Raw genomic sequence first — 20,506 nt, 5'->3', positions numbered from 1 at the left:
GGTAATCCGTCTGGCCCTGCGGCCTTGTGAATGTTGACCTGCTTAAAAGTCTTACTCACATCGGCTACGGAGAGCGTGATAACATAGTCATCCGGAACAGCTGGTGCTCTCATGCATGCTTCAGTGTTGCTTGCCTCGAGCGAGCATAGAAGTGGTTTAGCTCGTCTGGTAGGCTTGTGTCACTGGGCAGCTCGCGGCTGTGCTTCCCTTTGTAGTCTGTAATAGTTTTCAAGCTCTGCCACATCCGACGAGCGTCAGAGCCAGTGTAGTATGATTCAATCTTAGACCTGTATTGACTCTTTGCCTGTTTGATGGTTCGTCGGAGGTCATAGCGGGATTTCTTATAAGCGTCCGGGTTAGAGTCCCGTTCCTTGAAAGCGGCAGCTCTACCCTTTAGCTCAGTGCGGATGTTTCCTGTAATCCATGGCTTCTGGTTGGGGGTATGTACGTACGGTCACTGTGGGGACGACATCATCGATGCACTTATTGATGAAGCCAGTGACTGATGTGGTGTACTCCTCAATGCTGTCTGAAGAATCCCGGAACATGTTCCAGTCTGTGCTAGCAAAACAGTCCTGTAGCTTAGCATCTGCGTCATCTGACCACTTTCTTATTAACCGAATCACTGGTGCTTCCTGCTTCAGTTTTTGCTTATAAGCAGGAATCAGGAGGATAGAGTTATGGTCAGATTTGCCAAATGGAGGGCGAGGGAGAGCTTTGTATGCGTCTCTGTGTGTGGAGTAAAGGTGGTCTAGAGTTTTTTTCCCTCTGGTTGCACATTTAACATGCTGGTAGAAATTAGGTAGAACGGATTTAAGTTTCCCTGCATTAAAGTCCCCGGCCACTAGGAGCGCTGCATCTGGATGAGCGTTTTCCTGTTGATTAATGGCCTTGTACAACTCATTCAGTGCAATCTTAATGCCAGCATTGGTTTGTGGTGGTAAATAGACAGCTATGAAAAATATAGATGAAAACTCTCTTGGTAAATAGTGTGGTCTACAGCTTATCATAAGATACTCTACCTCAGGCGAGCAAAACCTCGAGACTTCCTTAGTATTTGATTTTGTGCACCAGCTGTTGTTTACAAATATACAGAGACCGCCACCCCTTGTCTTACCAGAGTCAGACGTTCTGTCCTGCCGATGTAGCGTATAGCCTGCTAGCTGAATGTTATCATTGTTGTCGTTCAGCCACGACTCCGTGAAACATAAGATATTACAGTTTTTAATGTCCCGTTGGTAGGATAACCGTAATCTTAAATCGTCCATTTTATTCTCAAAAGATTGAACGTTGGCTAATAGGATTGATGGGAGAGGCAGTTTACTCGCTCGCCGTCGGATCCTTACAAGGCACCCGGATCTGCGTCCGCGATATCTCTGTCTCTTCCTCACGCGGATGACGGGGATCTGGGCCTTGTCGGGTGTCTGTAGGATATCCTTCGCGACCGCCTCGTTGAAGAAAAAATCTTCGTCCAATGCGAGGTGAGTAATCGCTGTCCTGATATCCAGAAGCTCTTTTTGGTTGTAAGAGACGATGGCAGAAACATTATGTACAAAATAAATTACAAATAACGCGGAAAAACACACATAATAGTACAATTGGTTAGAGGGCTGTAAAACGGCAGCCATCTTCTCCGGCGCTGTTCTCTAGACCGCTGGATGGAGTGGAACATTAAATATAGAGTCCTGGACAGAGTCTTCTCCATCAGTCGCTGTGGATGGAGTGGAACATTAAATATAGAGTCCTGGACAGAGTCTTGTCCATCAGTTGCTGTGGATGGAGTGGAACATTAAATATAGAGTCCTGGACAGAGTCTTGTCCGTCAGTCGCTGTGGATGGAGCGGAACATTCAATATAGAGTCCTGGACAGAGTCTTGTCCAACAGTCGCTGTGGATGGAGTGGAACATTAAATATAGAGTCCTGGACAGAGTCTTGTCCATCTGTCGCTGTGGATGGAGTGGAACAGAGACACAGCTCCTTGATATGTTGCCTTAGATCCTCTTCAGGTAGCCTCTTCAGGTTAAGAGTGTTGGGCTAGTAACCGAAAGGTTACTAGGTGAAAGATCTGTCAATGTGCCCTTGAGCAAGGCACTTAACCCTAATTGCTCTGGATAAGAGTATCTGCTAAATGACAAAAAAATTAACAATTTCAATATAATTGTTTTCCGTTCACACTAGTTTCATTTCTACGTACTAAAACAGGGGTAGTGGTCCTAGAACAGAGGTCACCGGGTCAAAGGTCAATCAGCTAAAAACCTGCCATTCTATGAAAGCAAGATTAGATTTGAGGTTTTAGAGTTTTATTATTTTTATTATTGCGGCCACCAAGTAGAAACTAAACAAATGAAAACTGGCCTCAGGTCAGTAGTTACTTACTGGTCTGGATTAAACCTCATAGGAAGACAGTTTTATCATGTGGAGGTTTCATTCAGGTCTCTGTAACTAAATACTCTGTCTTTGGCAGGAGAGAGACCAGACTCTCACTCTGACAGCGGGAAGAGTCCTTCAGTGGAACCAGACCCAGAGACGCCCAAACCAGCAAGACAACACCACTGCTCCCTCTGTGGAAAGAGTTTTTGGTGGTTAGGGCACCTTAGGCACCATAAGAGAACGCACACAGGGGAGAAGCCATACCACTGCTCCCAGTGTGGAAAGAGATTTACTATGTTAGGGAACCTGAAACAGCATGAGAGGACACACACTGCAGAAAGGCCTTTCAAATGTTCCAAGTGTGGAAAGAGTTTTACATGGTTAAGGTACCTGAATAAGCATGAAAAAATACACCTAGTAGGGAGGAAGACCTGCCAATGCTCCCAGTGTGGAAAGAGATTTACTACTCTAGGGTACCTGGAAACACACAAGAGAATACACTCCGGAGAGAAGCCTTACCAATGCTCCAAATGTGGAATGACTTGTAACCAGTTAGGGAACCTGAAATCACATGAGAGAATACACACTGGAGAAAAACCCTTCCAATGCTCCCAGTGTGGCAAGAGATTTACTGGTTCAAGGAACCTGAAATTGCATGAGAGAATACATATAAATAAACATACAAATACACAGGAGGGGAAGAAGGAGGAGAAGACATACCACTGCTCTCATTGTGGAAAGACATTTTCCCGGTCAGAGGACCTGAAATCACATGAGAGAATAGAGAGGCTGTGTTCTGACTTGTGTTTTTGACTGGGAATTTGTGTTTTTCTTCAAGCCACATGAAATCATATTGTACGATGAATACAACTAACATTAGGAACACCTTCCTAATATTGAGTTGCACCCCCTCCCCCCCTCCCCCCATTTTGCCCTCAGAACAGACTCAATTCATCGGGGCATGGACTACAAGGTGTTGAAAGCGTTCCACAGGGATGCTGGCCCAATGTCGACTCCAACGCTTTCCCACAGTTGTGTCAAGTTGGCTGGATGTCCTTTGGGTAGTGGACCATTCTTGATACACACGGGAAACTGTTTAACGTGAAAAACCCAGCAGTGTTGCAGTTCTTGACACAAACCGGTGCGCCTGGCACCTACTACCATACCCCGTTCAAAGGCACTTCAATATTTGGTCTTGCCCATTCACCCTCTGAATGGCACACATACATAATCCATGTCTCAATTGTCTCAAGGTTTAAAAACATTTCTTTAACCTGTCTCCTCCCCTTCATCTACGCTGATTGGAAGTGGATTTAACAGGTGACATCAATAATGGATCATAGCTTTCACCTGGATTCACCTGGTCAGTCTATGTAATGGAAAGAGCAGGTGTTCTTAATGTTTTGTATACTCAGTGTATATATGAAAGCTTGCAAAAAAAAGGCATTTTTTAAAATTTAATTTGAGCTCAAATCAGAATGTATTTTGTTTTAATTATTAACTTTGATCTGATACATGTATAAAGCCTCAGATATTGCTTGTTATATGATTTGGATATTTTAAAATATAAAGTATTCAATAGATTAATATAATTTGCATTTCTTGATTCTATAATTGAATTTAGTCGTTTTCTTTCATTCAGTAAATGTGTTGATGTGTAAGAGTATTTCGTGTGTAACGCGTCTGCTTGCTTAGCGAGTACCGTGCCACTTCCTCCTGATCTGGCTCACACCCAGGATCAAACCCAGGACCTCTCTGCATTGATAGCACACGTGACCGCCCTCCTGAATCGTCTTACCAGTCGGCGCCACCGGAAAGCTAGCAATTATTTGGCGCAAGTGGGGACAGTTCAGGCTGAGGAGTGAGTTTCACACGTGTGCTCCATATTGCAAAGAAAATGTATTGGAAATGTATAAAATTATAAATGCTTATTAATGCATGGAAATGCTTTTATGGTTATTGTAAATTTGTGACACCTGGTGGACACCTGTGGTTTACCCTTAGAATAGCATAGACCCCTCAAACTCAACTCTGGACCTCCAAGCCAGTTCCACTGCATTTTTTTTCATTGTTCCCCTCTAATCAGGGACTGATTTAGACCTGGGACACCAGGTGGGTGCAATTAATTATGGGTAAGATGGGGTCCGTAGCAGGACAATTCACCATAATGTCAAAGTGAGATTTGTTATACAAATTAATTAAAAAATGAAAAGCTGAAAAATCTTGAGTCAATAAGTATTCAACCCCTTTGTTATGGCAAGCCTAAATAAGTTCAGGAGTAAACATTTGCCTAACAAGTAACATAATAAAGTTGCATGGACTCATTGTGTGCATTTTTTTGAATGACTATCTCATCTCTTTACCCCACACATACAATTATCTGTCAGGTCCCTCAGTCGAGCAGTGAATTTCAAACACAGATTCAACAACAAAGACCAGGGAGGTTTTCCAATGCCTCGCAAAGAAGATCATTTGTTGGTAGATGGGTAAAAATTGAAAAAGCAGACATTGAATATCCCTTTTGAGCATGGTGAAGTTATTCATTACACTTTGGATGGTGTATCCAGTCACTACAAAGAAACAGGTCTCCTTCCTAACTCAGTTGCCGGAGAGGAAGGAAACCGGTCCGGGATTTCACCATGAGGCCAATGGTGACATTAAAACAGTTACAGAGTTTTAATGGCTGTGATAGTAGAAAACTGAGGGTGGATCAACAACATTGTAGTTACTCCACAATACTAACCTAAATGACAGAGTGAAAAGAAGGAAGCCTGTACAGAATAACAGATGCGGGACCGGTGACAGAGCTAGAGCTTGACTTCCTGTTTACGAGTGAGACTTTACGACTACATTTCCTTCAGTCAAACAAACGGCTCATATTGTAGCGGTTTGTCAGACCATGAGACGTCCCCGAAAATCAGTCTTCTCACAAAATCGACTAGCATCCGAACGGGTTTGGCCTACAACCCCCCTCTGTGGAAAGATGAAACTCTCACGAACACCACGGTGTTCTCCGTTTTTCGCTGATCCTCACAAGCCACTTGGGACTGAAGTCAGTACAGCCGATCTGCCAACTTCTGTCTGTAGCATCCGAACAGTTTGGGGCTACACACTAATATGACCCCTCTGTGGAAAGGTGGCCTTTACACCTCGTCCAGGCCTCACGAGACTCGTCTGAAGGTCCCTGGTACCAGTTGAAAAAATTAGCGGAAGTATATATTTTAGTGCCAAAAAATTTGGGGTTAAATACATGTCCCCCCCAAAAAAATACAAATAAATTCCTGATCTTTCTTATATCTCTCAGACATTGTTCTGATAACAACAATGATAAGTTGTCATTAAAACCATTCACTACCTCATGAATGTTCCCATCAGTATTTTTCCACCATGTCAGAGAATCCACAGGTGATGATTGTAAAAAGGATTTGATTAATGCAACATATTTTTTTTCTGAAAAATAAATACATTAAATTAATATTTATTAACTGTGTTAGCCACCAGTGGACGCCCATTATATATAGTACCAGTCAAACGTTTTAGAACACCTACTCATTCCAGGGTTTTTCGTTATTTTTACTATTTTCTACATTGTATTATAAGAGTGAAGACATCAAAACTATGAAATAACACATATGGAATCATGTAGTAACCAAAAAGTGTTAAACAAATCAAAATATATTAAAAAATAAAGAAAAAACGTTGAATGAGTAGGTGTTCTAAAACCTTTGACTGGTATTGTACATCTGCATAGTTGTATTGTTACACCATGTAGGAGCAGTATAGACCTAGTCTGTTCATTATATACATCTACATGATGTATTGTTACACCATGTAGGAGCAGTATAGACCTAGTCTGTTCATTATATACATCTATATGATGTATTGTTACACCATGTAGGAGCAGTATAGACCTAGTCTGTTCATTATATACGTCTACATGATGTATTGTTACACCATGTAGGAGCAGTATAGACCTAGTCTGTTCATTATATACGTCTACATGATGTATTGTTACACCATGTAGGAGCAGTATAGACCTAGTCTGTTCATTATATACATCTATATGATGTATTGTTACACCATGTAGGAGCAGTATAGACCTAGTCTGTTCATTATATACGTCTACATGATGTATTGTTACACCATGTAGGAGCAGTATAGACCTAGTCTGTTCATTATATACGTCTACATGATGTATTGTTACACCATGTAGGAGCAGTATAGACCTAGTCTGTTCATTATATACGTCTACATGATGTATTGTTACACCATGTAGGACCAGTATAGACCTAGTCTGTTCATTATATACGTCTACATGATGTATTGTTACACCATGTAGGAGCAGTATAGATCTAGTCTGTTCATTATATACATCTACATGATGTATTGTTACACCATGTAGGAGCAGTATAGACCTAGTCTGTTCATTATATACGTCTATATTATGTATTGTTACACCATGTAGGAGCAGTATAGATCTAGTCTGGTCATTATATACATCTACATGATGTATTGTTACACCATGTAGGACCAGTATAGACCTAGTCTGTTCATTATATACATCTACATGTATGTATTGTTACACCATGTAGGAGCAGTATAGACCTAGTCTGTTCATTATATACATCTATATGATGTATTGTTACACCATGTAGGAGCAGTATAGACCTAGTCTGTTCATTATATACATCTATATGATGTATTGTTACACCATGTAGGAGCAGTATAGACCTAGTCTGTTCATTATATACATCTACATGATGTATTGTTACACCATGTAGGAGCAGTGTAGACCTAGTCTGTTCATTATATACATCTATATGATGTATTGTTACACCATGTAGGAGCAGTATAGACCTAGCTGCTTATTGTGATATTATCCGTTTGTTTGACTGATTTCCTGAATGCAGATGTGCAGTAGTATAGTAAGTTTTACATTCTCAATCATTAAACATCTGCACTGATTAACACGTGCGTGTCTTTCTAGGTTTCCATATAATATGATTATTTATTGATATGAATAACAAAATAACTTTTTGTCTGAAAAGAAAAGAAAACATTTAACCAGCTGCGCTACCCACTCCAGTCAGTAGATGGCGATGTGCGTATTTCAGGCGATGCTGCCAGAGTGTGACGTGTTATCTAGTGGACGGATTCTTTTTCAACAACAACAACAACAACTCGGTAGCCAACATAGCTGAAACATTGGAGGTCTTTAGACGCTTTCAGTGATTTTTAGCACTGTGTTTTAAACACACTTCAGTCGTATCCACTAGTTACCCCATTTAATAGCATATTTACGTTTTTGTTGTAATTCGTCAGCTAGCTGGCTGGTTTAAGTTAGCAATAGCCCAGCTAGCGAACATCCCCGACCATGAGCTCACTAAGCTACTCTCCTCCTGCTAAAGAAGAGGAGGTCTGCTGGACGGAGAAAGAAGCTCTAGTGAAAGAGGAGGAGGAAGAGGAGGGTGTCACAGTAAAACAAGAAGTAGAGGTTGAGGCTGTTACAGTGAAAGAAGAAGAGAAAGACGTTACAGTGAAAGAAGAAGAGAAAGATTTTATGGTGAAAGAAGAGGAAGAAGCTTTCAGAGTGAAAGAGGAGGAGGATGTTGGTGTGAAAGAAGACGAGGATGAGCAGGATACAGTTTTTGTAGTGAAGGAGGAAGAAGAGGAGGACATTTTTGGACTGAATGAGAAGGGGGAGATTACTGTCACATTAGAGGAAGAAGAGGAGACTGGAGATCCGATTAACACCAGTAAGTAGTACAAACTCTGCAGTTGTTGACCTAATATGTGGGGTTTTAAAAATAAATGTTGCTGAAGTTCTACACTTGAATATGTTGTTCTGTACTTTAGGAATTGTTAACGGTCGACTTTGGGCAAAAACACAAAAATAGCAGCTTTAAACTGTTACAATGGATCAATGCACCTTCATACCAGGTCTTTACTGGACACTGCAGCTGTTTCTGTAACTCCTGCTGTTGTGTCTTTAAGTCATCCACCCGCTGCATAATGTCCGTGTCCAAAGGAACAGCTGTCTTCCCTCTTCAGACCAATGGAGCCATTGGGCCATGACAACGGGCCATGACAACGGGGCATGACAACAGGTCTCAGGAGCTCATCACGGTATCTCTGTGCGTTCAAATTGCCATCGATAAAATGCAATTGTGTTTGTTGTCCGTAGCTTATGCCTGCCCATACCATAACCCCACCGCCACCATGGGGCACTCTGTTCACAACGTTTACATTAGCAAACCGCTCGCCCACACGACACCGTAGATGCAGTCTGCCATCTGCCCGGTACAGTTGTAACCGTGATTCATCCGTGAAAAGCACACTTCTCCAGTGTGCCAGTGGCCATCAAAGGTGAGCATTTGCCCACTGAAGTCGGTTAAGACGCCGAACTGCAGTTAGGTCAAGACCCTGGTGAGGATGACGAGCACGCAGATGAGCTTCCCTGTGACGATTTCTGACAGTTTGTGCAGAAATTCTTAGATTGTGCAAACCCACAGTTCCATCAGCTGTCTGGGCGGCTGGTCTCAGACGATCCCTAAGGTGAAGAAGCCGGATGTGGAGGTCCTGGGCTGGCGTTGTTACACGTGGTCTGCGGTTGTGAGGCCGGTTGGACGTACTGCCAAATTCTCTAAAACGACGTTGGCGGTGGCTTATGGTAGAGACATGGACATTGAATTCACAGGCAACAGCTCTGGTGGACATTCCTGCAGTCAACATGCCAATTGCACGCTGGCCAAATTTTTTGGACATCGGTAAATCAAATCAAATCAAATTTTATTGGTCACATGCGCCGAATACAACAGGTGCAGACATTACAGTGAAATGCTTACTTACAGCCCTTAACCAACAGTGCATTTATTTTTTACAAAAAAAGTAAAAATAAAACAACAACAAAAAAAGTGTTGAGAGAAAAAAGAGCAGAAGTAAAATAAAGTGACAGTAGGGAGGCTATATATACAGGGGGGTACCGTTGCAGAGTCAATGTGCGGGGGCACCGGCTAGTTGAGGTAGTTGAGGTCATATGTACATGTGGGTAGAGTTAAAGTGACTATGCATAAATAATTAACAGAGTAGCAGCAGCGTAAAAAGGATGGGGTGGGGGCAGTGCAAATAGTCCGGGTAGCCATGATTAGCTGTTCAGGAGTCTTATGGCTTGGGGGTAGAAGCTGTTGAGAAGTCTTTTGGACCTAGACTTGGCACTCCGGTACCACTTGCCGTGCGGTAGCAGAGAGAACAGTCTATGACTAGGGTGGCTGGAGTCTTTGACAATTTTGAGGGCCTTCCTCTGACACCGCCTGGTATAGAGGTCCTGGATGGCAGGAAGCTTGGCCCCAGTGATGTACTGGGCCGTACGCACTACCCTCTGTAGTGCCTTGCGGTCGGAGGCCAAGCAGTTGCCATACCAGGCGGTGATGCAACCAGTCAGGATGCTCTCGATGGTGCAGCTGTAGAATTTTTTGAGGATCTGAGGACCCATGCCAAATCTTTTCAGTCTCCTGAGGGGGAATAGGCTTTGTCGTGCCCTCTTCACGACTGTCTTGGTGTGTTTGGACCATGATAGTTCGTTGGTGATGTGGACACCAAGGAACTTGAAGCTCTCAACCTGTTCCACTACAGCCCCGTCGATGAGAATGGGGGCGTGCTCAGTCCTCTTTTTTTTTCCTGTAGTCCACAATCATCTCCTTTGTCTTGGTCACGTTGAGGGAGAGGTTGTTGTCCTGGCACCACACGGCCAGGTCTCTGACCTCCTCCCTATAGGCTGTCTCATCGTTGTCGGTGATCAGGCCTACCACTGTTGTGTCGTCGGCAAACTTAATGATGGTGTTGGAGTCGTGCCTGGCCATGCAGTCATGGGTGAACAGAGAGTACAGAAGGGGACTGAGCACGCACCCCTGAGGGGCCCCCGTGTTGAGGATCAGTGTGGCAGATGTGTTGTTACCTACCCTTACCACCTGGGGCGGCCCGTCAGGAAGTCCAGGATCCAGTTGCAGAGGGAGGTGTTTAGTCCCAGGATCCTTAGCTTAGTGATGAGCTTAGAGGGCACTATGGTGTTGAATGCTGAGCTGTAGTCAATGAATAGCATTCTCACGTAGGTGTTCCTCTTGTCCAGGTGGGAAAGGGCAGTGTGGAGTGCAATAGAGATTGCATCATCTGTGGATCTGTTGGGGCGGTATGCAAATTGGAGTGGGTCTAGGGTTTCTGGGATAATGCTGTTGATGTGAGCCATGACCAGCCTTTCAAAGCACTTCATGGCTACAGACGTCAGTGCTACGGGTCGGTAGTCATTTAGGCAGGTTATCTTAGAGTCCTTGGGCACGGGGACTATGGTGGTCTGCTTGAAACATGTTGGTATTACATGTTGGTATTACAGACTCAGTCAGGGACATGTTGAAAATGTCAGTGAAGACACTGTAGCATTGTGTTGAGAGGCTTTTTATTGTCCCCAGCACAAGTAACACTGTGTAATGATCATGCTGTTTAATCAGCTTCTTGATAATATGCCACACCTGTCAGGTGGATGGATGATATATGGCAAAGAAAAAATGCTCACTAACAGGGTTGTAAACAAATTTGTGCACAAAAATTCGAGATAAAGTTTTTTTGTGCATGTGGAACATTTCTGGGATCTTTTATTTCAGCTCGTGAAACATGGGACCAACACTTTACATTGTTGTGTTCATATTGTAGTTCAGTATAGGTCTGTTAAACATATGATCACAAACACACACACTGACTGTACCAAAGGATTCGGCTGCATGACGAGGACCGTATCTGGCATATTGGTGTCTGTCTGACGATGTTTTCACGTGAACACGAAGCCAATCCAGTTGTCTGACAGTCGGTGGGGGACACACACCACACCTCCTCGTCTCCTTCACCCTTTTCAGATTGCCAACATACCGGTCCCCGAATCTTTCTCCATGTTTTCTTTTATATCAGTATCGGTGTTCAAAAATTCATGACATTTCCCTCCAGCTGTTGTCTTTTAGCTTCCTTGTCTGAATACAATCGAAGGGTTGTAAAGGTTCTCGCCAGCTCACACAGACGCTCCTCCTAACTGGATGTAATTGCGCTTAGTAAATCTCGAAATAAAATGCACAAAAAAGGAAAGATTGCATGTAGTAGAAGCGAATTAGCAGAACGTCCATCTCTTCTGTGTTTCTACCAGAAGTAGCAGAACGTCCATCTCTTCTGTGTTTCTACCAGAAGTAGCAGAACGTCCATCTCTTCTGTGTTTCTACCAGAAGTAGCAGAACGTCCATCTCTTCTGTGTTTATACCAGAAGGGATACCGGAAAATATGTGATGTGGACACAGGGGCGGGACTTCCGTTGCAAAACTCACTCAATACTGCCCCTCAGTCTTCGCAAGGAATGATACGTCGTGTCTCAATTTCCAGGTAGAAAAAAACTATGTTGAATGATAGGGCGTATGTCAAGAAGGCGCTCCTTTTTGACAAAAAACGACATTGTAACACTGCACTACGCTCCATCGGTCCTGTTTGTCTGTAGACCCCTCTAGTTTATGAACTAGCTCCGTCGGTCCTGTTTGTCTGTAGATCCCTTTAGTTGATGAACTAGCTCCGTCTGTCCTGTTTGTCTGTAGATCCCTTTAGTTTATGAACTAGCTCCGTCTGTCCTGTTTGTCTGAGGACCCCTTTAGTTTATGAACTAGCTCCGTCGGTCCTGTTTGTCTGTAGACCCCTTTAGTTAATGAACTAGCGCCGTCGGTCCTGTTTGTCTGTAGAAGCCTCTAGTTTATGAACTAGCTCCGTCGGTCCTGTTTGTCTGAGGACCCCTCTAGTTTATGAACTAGCTCCGTCGGTCCTGTTTGTCTGTAGATCCCTTTAGTTTATGAACTAGCTCCGTCGGTCCTGTTTGTCTGTAGATCCCTTTAGTTTATGAACTAGCTCCGTCGGCCCTGTTTGTCTGAGGACCCCTTTAGTTAATGAACTAGCTCCGTCGGTCCTGTTTGTCTGTAGATCCCTTTAGTTTATGAACTAGCTCTGTCGGTCCTGTTTGTCTGTAGATCCCTTTAGTTTATGAACTAGCTCCGTCGGTCCTGTTTGTCTGAGGACCCCTTTAGTTTATGAACTAGCTCCGTCGGCCCTGTTTGTCTGTAGATCCCTTTAGTTTATGAACTAGCTCCGTCGGTCCTGTTTGTCTGTAGATCCCTTTAGTTTATGAACTAGCTCCGTCGGTCCTGTTTGTCTGTAGATCCCTTTAGTTTATGAACTAGCTCCGTCGGTCCTGTTTGTCTGAGGACCCCTTTAGTTTATGAACTAGCTCCGTCGGCCCTGTTTGTCTGTAGACGCCTTTAGTTTATGAACTAGCTCCGTCTTTCGTGGCGCACATGACCAGAATGACACACAGATGAACCATCATAGGCACGTCCCATTTCTGTTAGAAAATTGAGAAAGAGGCAGAGTTGGAGCGTTTTTTGTTCCCAAAACATTATAAATGATATTGTTCTGTAGTGCTTTGTGCAGTCTCTATACTCGACATCCCATGAGAGCAAATTTCTTTATTTTTTTAAACGTGATTTGAAGCTCGACATCATTGTTTTTTTAAAAATCTCAATGGTGTCATTAGGTCCTTATTTTTGTAGTTATAAGATAAGACAGACTGATCTGATTGAAATATCTATGGTGTTATTAGGTAAGACAGACTGATCTGATTGAAATATCTATGGTGTTATTAGGTAAGACAGACTGATCTGATTGAAATATCTATGGTGTTATTAGGTAAGACAGACTGATCTGATTGAAATATCTATGGTACCACATCATATAACCTATATTATTACAACCAACTCATGTCTGATTTCAAATGATGAAGAGGACAGAATCAAGACAGAATCAATAAAATGTTCTATAGAAACTGTCCACAGGTTATTGAAGCAATAAGACATGAGAACCTGTGGATTATCGTGAAGAACACACAACTAAGGGCTGATCTTATGCATGATACAAAGAGGAGTGCCGGGAAAAAAACCTTAATAGTGTGTTATTCATAATAACTTGGGTTTGGCTTCCTTATTGGTTTCATAAAATGGTTATAATTATATTATTTCTAAATTGCAACTTTGGTCGGAGAGGCAGATGGCAAGGTTTATACAACTCTGTTCCAAACCAAATGCTAGGCTAATAATGGGGTTCATAATGTCCCTCTGTTCCAAACCAAATGCTAGGCTAATAATGGGGTTCATAATGTCCCTCTGTTCCAAACCAAATGCTAGGCTAATAATGGGGTTAATAATGTCCCTCTGTTCCAAACCAAATGCTAGGCTAATAATGGGGTTCATAATGTCCCTCTGTTCCAAACCAAATGCTAGGCTAGCAGCACGGGGTTAATAATGTCCCTCTGTTCCAAACCAAATGCTAGGCTAATAATGGGGTTCATAATGTCCCTCTGTTCCAAACCAAATGCTAGGCTAATAATGGGGTTCATAATGTCCCTCTGTTCCAAACCAAATGCTAGGCTAGCAGCACGGGGTTAATAATGTCCCTCTGTTCCAAACCAAATGCTAGGCTAATAATGGGGTTCATAATGTCCCTCTGTTCCAAACCAAATGCTAGGCTAATAATGGGGTTCATAATGTCCCTCTGTTCCAAACCAAATGCTAGGCTAATAATGGGGTTCATAATGTCCCTCTGTTCCAAACCAAATGCTAGGCTAATAATGGGGTTCTTAATATCCCTCTGTTCCAAACCAAATGCTAGGCTAATAATGGGGTTAATAATGTCCCTCTGTTCCAAACCAAATGCTAGGCTAATAATGGGGTTAATAATGTCCCTCTGTTCCAAACCAAATGCTAGGCTAATAATGGGGTTCATAATGTCCCTCTGTTCCAAACCAAATGCTAGGCTAATAATGGGGTTAATAATGTCCCTCTGTTCCAAACCAAATGCTAGGCTAATAATGGGGTTCATAATGTCCCTCTGTTCCAAACCAAATGCTAGGCTAATAATGGGGTTCATAATGTCCCTCTGTTCCAAACCAAATGCTAGGCTAATAATGGGGTTCATAATGTCCCTCTGTTCCAAACCAAATGCTAGGCTAATAATGGGGTTCATAATGTCCCCATGCTGCTATACCTTTTTCCAGTGGAGGTTAGTTTATGAACGGGCTGTGGGACAGTGGATGTTTAGGGATAATTCAAATGGAACTGTTAACAGGTATTATTACCAGTGGATTATCGTGAATAACTAACAGCTACCAACCAATCAGCATCCAGGATCCAAACTACCCATTTTATAATGAGGGATATAGACTGGATTAAAGCTCCTAGGGAGACAGTTTAATAATGTGGAGGTTTCATTCAGGTCTCTCTGTTTAAATAAATACTCTGTTTGTCTTTGACAGGAGAGATACCAGACTCTCACTTTGACAGCGGGAAGAGTCCTTCATTGGAACCAGACCCAGAGACGCCCAAACCAGCAAGACCACACCACTGCTCCCAGTGTGGAAAGAGATTTACCCATTTAGGGTATCTGAAATCACATGAGAGGAGGCACACAGGAGAAAAGCCTTACCATTGCTCCCAGTGTGGAAAGAGATTCTCTATGTCAAGTAACCTGAAAAAACATGAGAGAATACACTCAGTAGAGAAGCCTTTCCACTGTTCCCAGTGTGAAAAGAGTTTTACACAGTTAGGGCAACTGGAAAAACATAAAAGAATACACACTGGAGAGAAGCCCTACCTCTGCTCCCACTGTGGAAAGAGTTTTACCCAATCAGGTACCCTGAAATCACATGAGAGAACACACTCTGTAGAGAAGCCTTTCCAATGCGCTCAGTGTGGAAAGGCTTTTGCCCAATCAGGTACTCTGAAGTCACATGAGAGAACACACTCTGTAGAGAAGCCTTTCCAATGCACTCGGTGTGGAAAGGGTTTTACCCAGATAGGGAGCCTGAAAAAGCATGATAGAACACACACAGGGGAGAAGCCTTTCCAATGCTCTCAGTGTGGAAAGGGTTTTACCCAGATAGGGGAGCCTGAAAGGTCATGAAAGAACACAACACATACAGGAGAGAAGCCTTATCACTGCCCCCAGTGTGAAAATTGTTTGTATTTATCCGGTTAGGGCACCTGAAAGAACATAATAGAACACACACAGGGGAGAAGCCTGTCCACTGCTCCCAGTGTGGGAACGGTTTTACCCAGAGAGGTTAGCTGAAAGAACACATACAGGGGAGTGGTGACAGGGAAGTGAAGCGTTTAGGTTTTCCAGCCAATTGTGTCAAAAATAGGTTCATTACTCGAGGCTTTGATCAACACAGTGTACACTAGTGGCACCTGCTGGTCAAAATAATTTAGAGCAGGCAAATTATTATAGAGGATGTCCCATGCCCCCGTAGCGTGTGCGCAGCATTTTTTGCCTTCTACCAAACCAATACCAAACCAAATCAGGTGGAAACTAAGCTTCAGACGTCATTGATCACATGCTTCTACTAAGCTTCAGACGTCATTGATCACATGCTTCTAATAAAGCGATACATCAGCACACTTCTTCAAAGTAACCTGCTTAGTGATTTAGACGCATGCCTCGGGGGGGCTCCGGCATCAAAACTAACATCACTACAGGGGAGAAGCCCCGTCACTGCTCCCAGGTTGGAAAGGGTTTTAGATACTCAGGATGAAAGAAAAATGCTACCAGTGTGAAAATATTTATTTTTCACCAGGGTTCCTGAAATCACATGAGAGAACACACTATGTAGGGAAGCTTTACAACTGCCTTCAGTGTGGAAAGGTATTTTTACCCAGCTAGGGCATCGTACAGACCATTGAGATAACGCACACAGGGGAGAAGCCTTACCCATGCTCCCAGTGTGGGAAGAGATATTTAATGTCACGGACTTAAAGAACAAACACAGTAGTACCACAATTGTCTCATATTTTTGACTGTTTTTTGTTTATGTTAAATGAAATCAAAAGGAGTATGAAGCAGACGTTTTATTTCAGAACGAGCTGAATATGGAGTCAGTTTCAATGTTTCAACACACTGTTATTAAATGGTCATTTTCTAACTCTGGCTCTGTGTGTGTGTGTATATATATATATATACAGCTGCGAAAAAAAATTAAGAGACCACTGCAAAATTATCAGTTTCTCTGGTTTTACTATTTATAGGTATGTGTTTGGGTAAAAATAACATTTTTGTTTTATTCTATAAACTACTGACAACATTTCTCCCAAATTCCAAATAAAAATATTGTCATTTAGAGCATTTATTTGCAGAAAATGACAACTGGTCAAAATAACAAAAAAGATGCAGTGTTGTCAGACCTCGAATAATGCAAAGGAAATAAGATCATGTTCATTTTTAAACAACACAATAGTAATGTTTTAACTTAGGAAGAGTTCGGAAATCAATATTTGGTGGAATAACCCTGATTTTCAATCACAGCTTTCATGCGTCTTGGCATGCTCTCCACCAGTCTTTCACATTGATGTTGGGTGACTTTATGCCACTCCTGGCGCAAAAATTCAAGCAGCTCGGCTTTGTTTGATGGCTTGTGACCATCCATCATCCTCTTGATCACATTCCAGAAGTTTTCAATGGGGTTCAGGTCTGGAGATTGGGCTGGCCATGACAGGGTCTTGATCTGGTGGTCCTCCATCCACACCTTCATTGACCTGGCTGTGTGGCATGGCACATTGTCCTGCTGGAAAAACCAATCCTCAGAGTTGGGGAACAATGTCAGATCAAAAGGAAGCAAGTTTTCTTCCAGGACAACCTTGTACGTGGCTTGATTCATGCGTCCTTCACATATCTGCCCGATTCCAGCCTTGCTGAAGCACCGCCAGATCATCACCGATCCTCCACCAAATTTCACAGTGGGTGCGAGACACTGTGGCTTGTAGGCCTCTCCAGGTCTCCGTCTAACCATTAGAGAAGATGACCTTACTCCAGTCCTCTACGGTCCAATCCTTATGGTCTTTTGCAAACCTCAGCCTGGCTCTTCTTTGCTTCTCATTGATGAAGGGCTTTTTTCTAGCTTTGCACGACTTCAGCCCTGCCCCTAGGAGCCTGTTTCAAACCATCCTCGCCTTGCACTTCACCCCAGCTGCCGTTTGCCATTCTTTTTGTAGGTCACTTGATGTCATCCTACGGTTGTTGAGTGACATTCGAATGAGTTGGCGGTCATCCCGGTCAGTAGAGGGTCGTTTCGCCCTCTGCCGGTCTGTAGCTTTGTTGTCCCCAATGTCTGCTGCTTGACCTTGTTCTTATGAACCGCCGTCTTTGACATTTTAAGGAATGGAAGCAACCTGACACTCACTGTATCCCTCTGCCAGTAAAGCCAGAATTGAACCTTTCTTTTCCTCACTCAAAACTTTCCTTTTCAACTCTTTTGGCATGGTCAATAGTTATTTTTTGATTAATATTACTTTTGAGGTACTATTAGCACTGTTTTTGCCATCCAGCTGGTCCTATTGCAAGAGGATAGTGATGACCACAGCAGTGGTTTTAATACTTTTCCTCGTTTAATAAGATTTGGTTCAGGTGATCACCTAATCAGTACCTCATTCAGCAGAATGAGGTGTGCCTGTGTTGGAATTCAACAGACACTGGAATGGAATGGCTGTCATACATGTGTACATGGATATGAAGCCGTCTAGACTAGATCTAATCTGTATGATATTTTACATAAAAAATGTATTCGACCTGGCTGAGCTGTTGTTATTGTCTGAGTTAATTTTGTTTCTTCCCCTATAGTGAAAATACACTACACCTACAACCTCGGGATTCATATGTTCTCGAAAATCTACCAAGATTTCCAAGAGTCCAGGGAAATACCGCAAAAAAATCGGAAGTGCCCGTTTTAAAGCGTTTTAAAACTTTGTGGTGTTGAAAACACAAAACCATGTTGAAGTGCCCGAAGTTGGTTATGCTTTGCTTGTTGGTTATGGTGCATTGGCACAGAAACCTGTTGGTGGAAAATTAAAATTGCATATATTTGATATAATTGTAAGGAATAGTATGGTCACATCTTACAGTGTGGATCTGTATGCTTAGTATACTGTAAATGTGAAAAAATAACAAACATTTATTCCTATTCAGCTTCTACATCTGCATCGAGACAATTATTATCTGTAAGAAGTGAGGAAAAACCTTACTTTGAAATGAATTGTTATGAGATTGAATTGTTATGAATTGTTATGAGATTGGAGCCCCTAAGACCATCACAAACTTTTACAGATGCACCATCGAGAGCATCCCGTAGTGCTGTATCACCGCCTGCTATGGCAACTGCACCGCCCGCAACCACATGGCTCTCCAGAGGGTGGTGCAGTCTGCCCAACGCATCACCGGGGGGCACACTGCCTGCCCTCCAGGACATCTACAGCACCCGATGTCACAGGAAGGACCTCAGCCATCCGAGCCACGGCCTGTTCACACCATCTAGAAGGAGGAGACAGTACAGGTGCATCAAAGCTGGGACCGAGAGACTGAAAAACAGCTTCTATCTCCAGGTCATCAGACTGTTAAATTGTCACCACTAGCCAGCCTCCGCCCAGTACCCTGCCCTGAACCTTAGTCACTGTTACTAGCCAGTTACCACCTGGTACTCTGCCCTGCACCTTAGAGGCTGCTGACCTATGTGCATATTCATTGAACACTGGTCACTTTAATAATGTTTACATACTGTTTTACCCACTTCATATGTATATACTGTATTCTAGTCAAGGCTCATCCAATATAACTACTGCTGTACACACATTTTCTATTCATATACTGTCTCTAGAACCTTTTCTATTCATATACTGTCTCTAGAACCTTTTCTATTCATATACTGTCTTTAGAACCTTTGCTATTCATATACTGTCTCTAGAACCTTTTCTATTCATATACTGTCTTTAGAACCTTTTCTATTCATATACTGTCTCTAGAACCTTTTCTATTCATATACTGTCTTTAGAACCTTTTCTATTCACAAACTGTCTCTAGAACCTTTTCTATTCATATACTGTCTTTAGAACCTTTGCTATTCATATACTGTCTCTAGAACCTTTTCTATTCATATACTGTCTTTAGAACCTTTTCTATTCATAAACTGTCTCTAGAACCTTTTCTATTCATATACTGTCTTTAGAACCTTTTCTATTCATAAACTGTCTCTAGAACCTTTTCTATTCATATACTGTCTTTAGAAACTTTTCTATTCATATACTGTCTCTAGAACCTTTTCTATTCATATACTGTCTTTAGAACCTTTTCTATTCATAAACTGTCTCTAGAACTTTTTCTATTCATATACTGTCTTTAGTACCTTTGCTATTCATATACTGTCTCTAGAACCTTTTCTATTCATATACTGTCTTTAGAACCTTTTCTATTCACATACTGTCTCTAGAACCTTTTCTATTCATAAACTGTCCATTGATCGTTCTGATATTTCTTTCTTAAAAATAAATCAGTGTATTGTTTTGTTGTTAGGTATTACATTTACATTGTAGTCATTTAGCAGACGCTCTTATCCAGAGCCACTTACAGTTAGAGGGTAATTTAGCAGACGCTCTTATCCAGAGCCACTTACAGGAGCAATTAGGGTTAAGTGCCTTGCTCAAGGGCACATCGACCGCACATCGGCTTGGGGATTAGAACCAGCGTATTACTGTTGTAGCTAGAAACATCAGCATTACTGTTGGAGCTAGAAACATCAGCATTACTGTTGGAGCTAGAAACATCCACATTACTGTTGGAGCTAGAAACATCAGCATTACTGTTGGAGCTAGGAACATCAGCATTACTGTTGGAGCTAGGAACATCGGCATTACTGTTGGAGCTAGAAACATCATCATTACTGTTGGAGCTAGGAACATCGGCATTACTGTTGGAGCTAGAAACATCATCATTACTGTTGGAGCTAGGAACATCAGCATTACTGTTGGAGCTAGGAACATCAGCATTACTGTTGGAGCTAGGAACATCAGCATTACTGTTGGAGCTAGAAACATCAGTATTACTGTTGGAGCTAGAAACATCAGTATTACTGTTGGAGCTAGGAACATCAGCATTACTGTTGGAGGTAGAAACATCCGCATTACTGTTGGAGCTAGAAACATCAGCATTACTGTTGGAGCTAGGAACATCAGCATTACTGTTGGAGCTAGA

The 20,506-nt window shown here is 42.4% G+C and overlaps 1 protein-coding gene across 1 annotated transcript; it reads left to right on the top strand.

Annotated features, from left to right (window-relative positions):
- Positions 1-7,533: 7,533 nt before the first annotated feature.
- LOC123484835 (cilia- and flagella-associated protein 251-like) lies at positions 7,534-15,228 on the top strand. Its single transcript, XM_045215600.1, has 3 exons — positions 7,534-8,127; positions 14,751-14,874; positions 15,210-15,228. The coding sequence occupies exons 1-3, from the start codon at positions 7,746-7,748 to the stop codon at positions 15,226-15,228; spliced, it is 525 nt and encodes a 174-aa protein (XP_045071535.1). The 5' UTR covers positions 7,534-7,745.
- The last annotated feature ends 5,278 nt before the right edge of the window (positions 15,229-20,506 follow it).

This window comes from Coregonus clupeaformis, unplaced genomic scaffold (assembly GCF_020615455.1).
Source record: "Coregonus clupeaformis isolate EN_2021a unplaced genomic scaffold, ASM2061545v1 scaf0478, whole genome shotgun sequence".
In the NCBI taxonomy this organism is placed as follows: Eukaryota; Metazoa; Chordata; class Actinopteri; order Salmoniformes; family Salmonidae; genus Coregonus; species Coregonus clupeaformis.
The sequence above is the reverse complement of the archived record's forward strand: the minus strand, read 5'-3'. Positions and strand labels throughout refer to the sequence as shown.

What these genes read in the sequence shown, in the direction of transcription:
- LOC123484835 (XM_045215600.1), top strand. Translation starts at nt 7,746, where the DNA reads ATGAGCTCACTAAGCTACTCTCCTCCTGCTAAAGAAGAGGAGGTCTGC. An exon ending in TGGAGATCCGATTAACACCA is followed by an intron (nt 8,128 to 14,750) that starts GTAAGTAGTACA and finishes TGTCTTTGACAG; the next exon opens with GAGAGATACCAGACTCTCAC.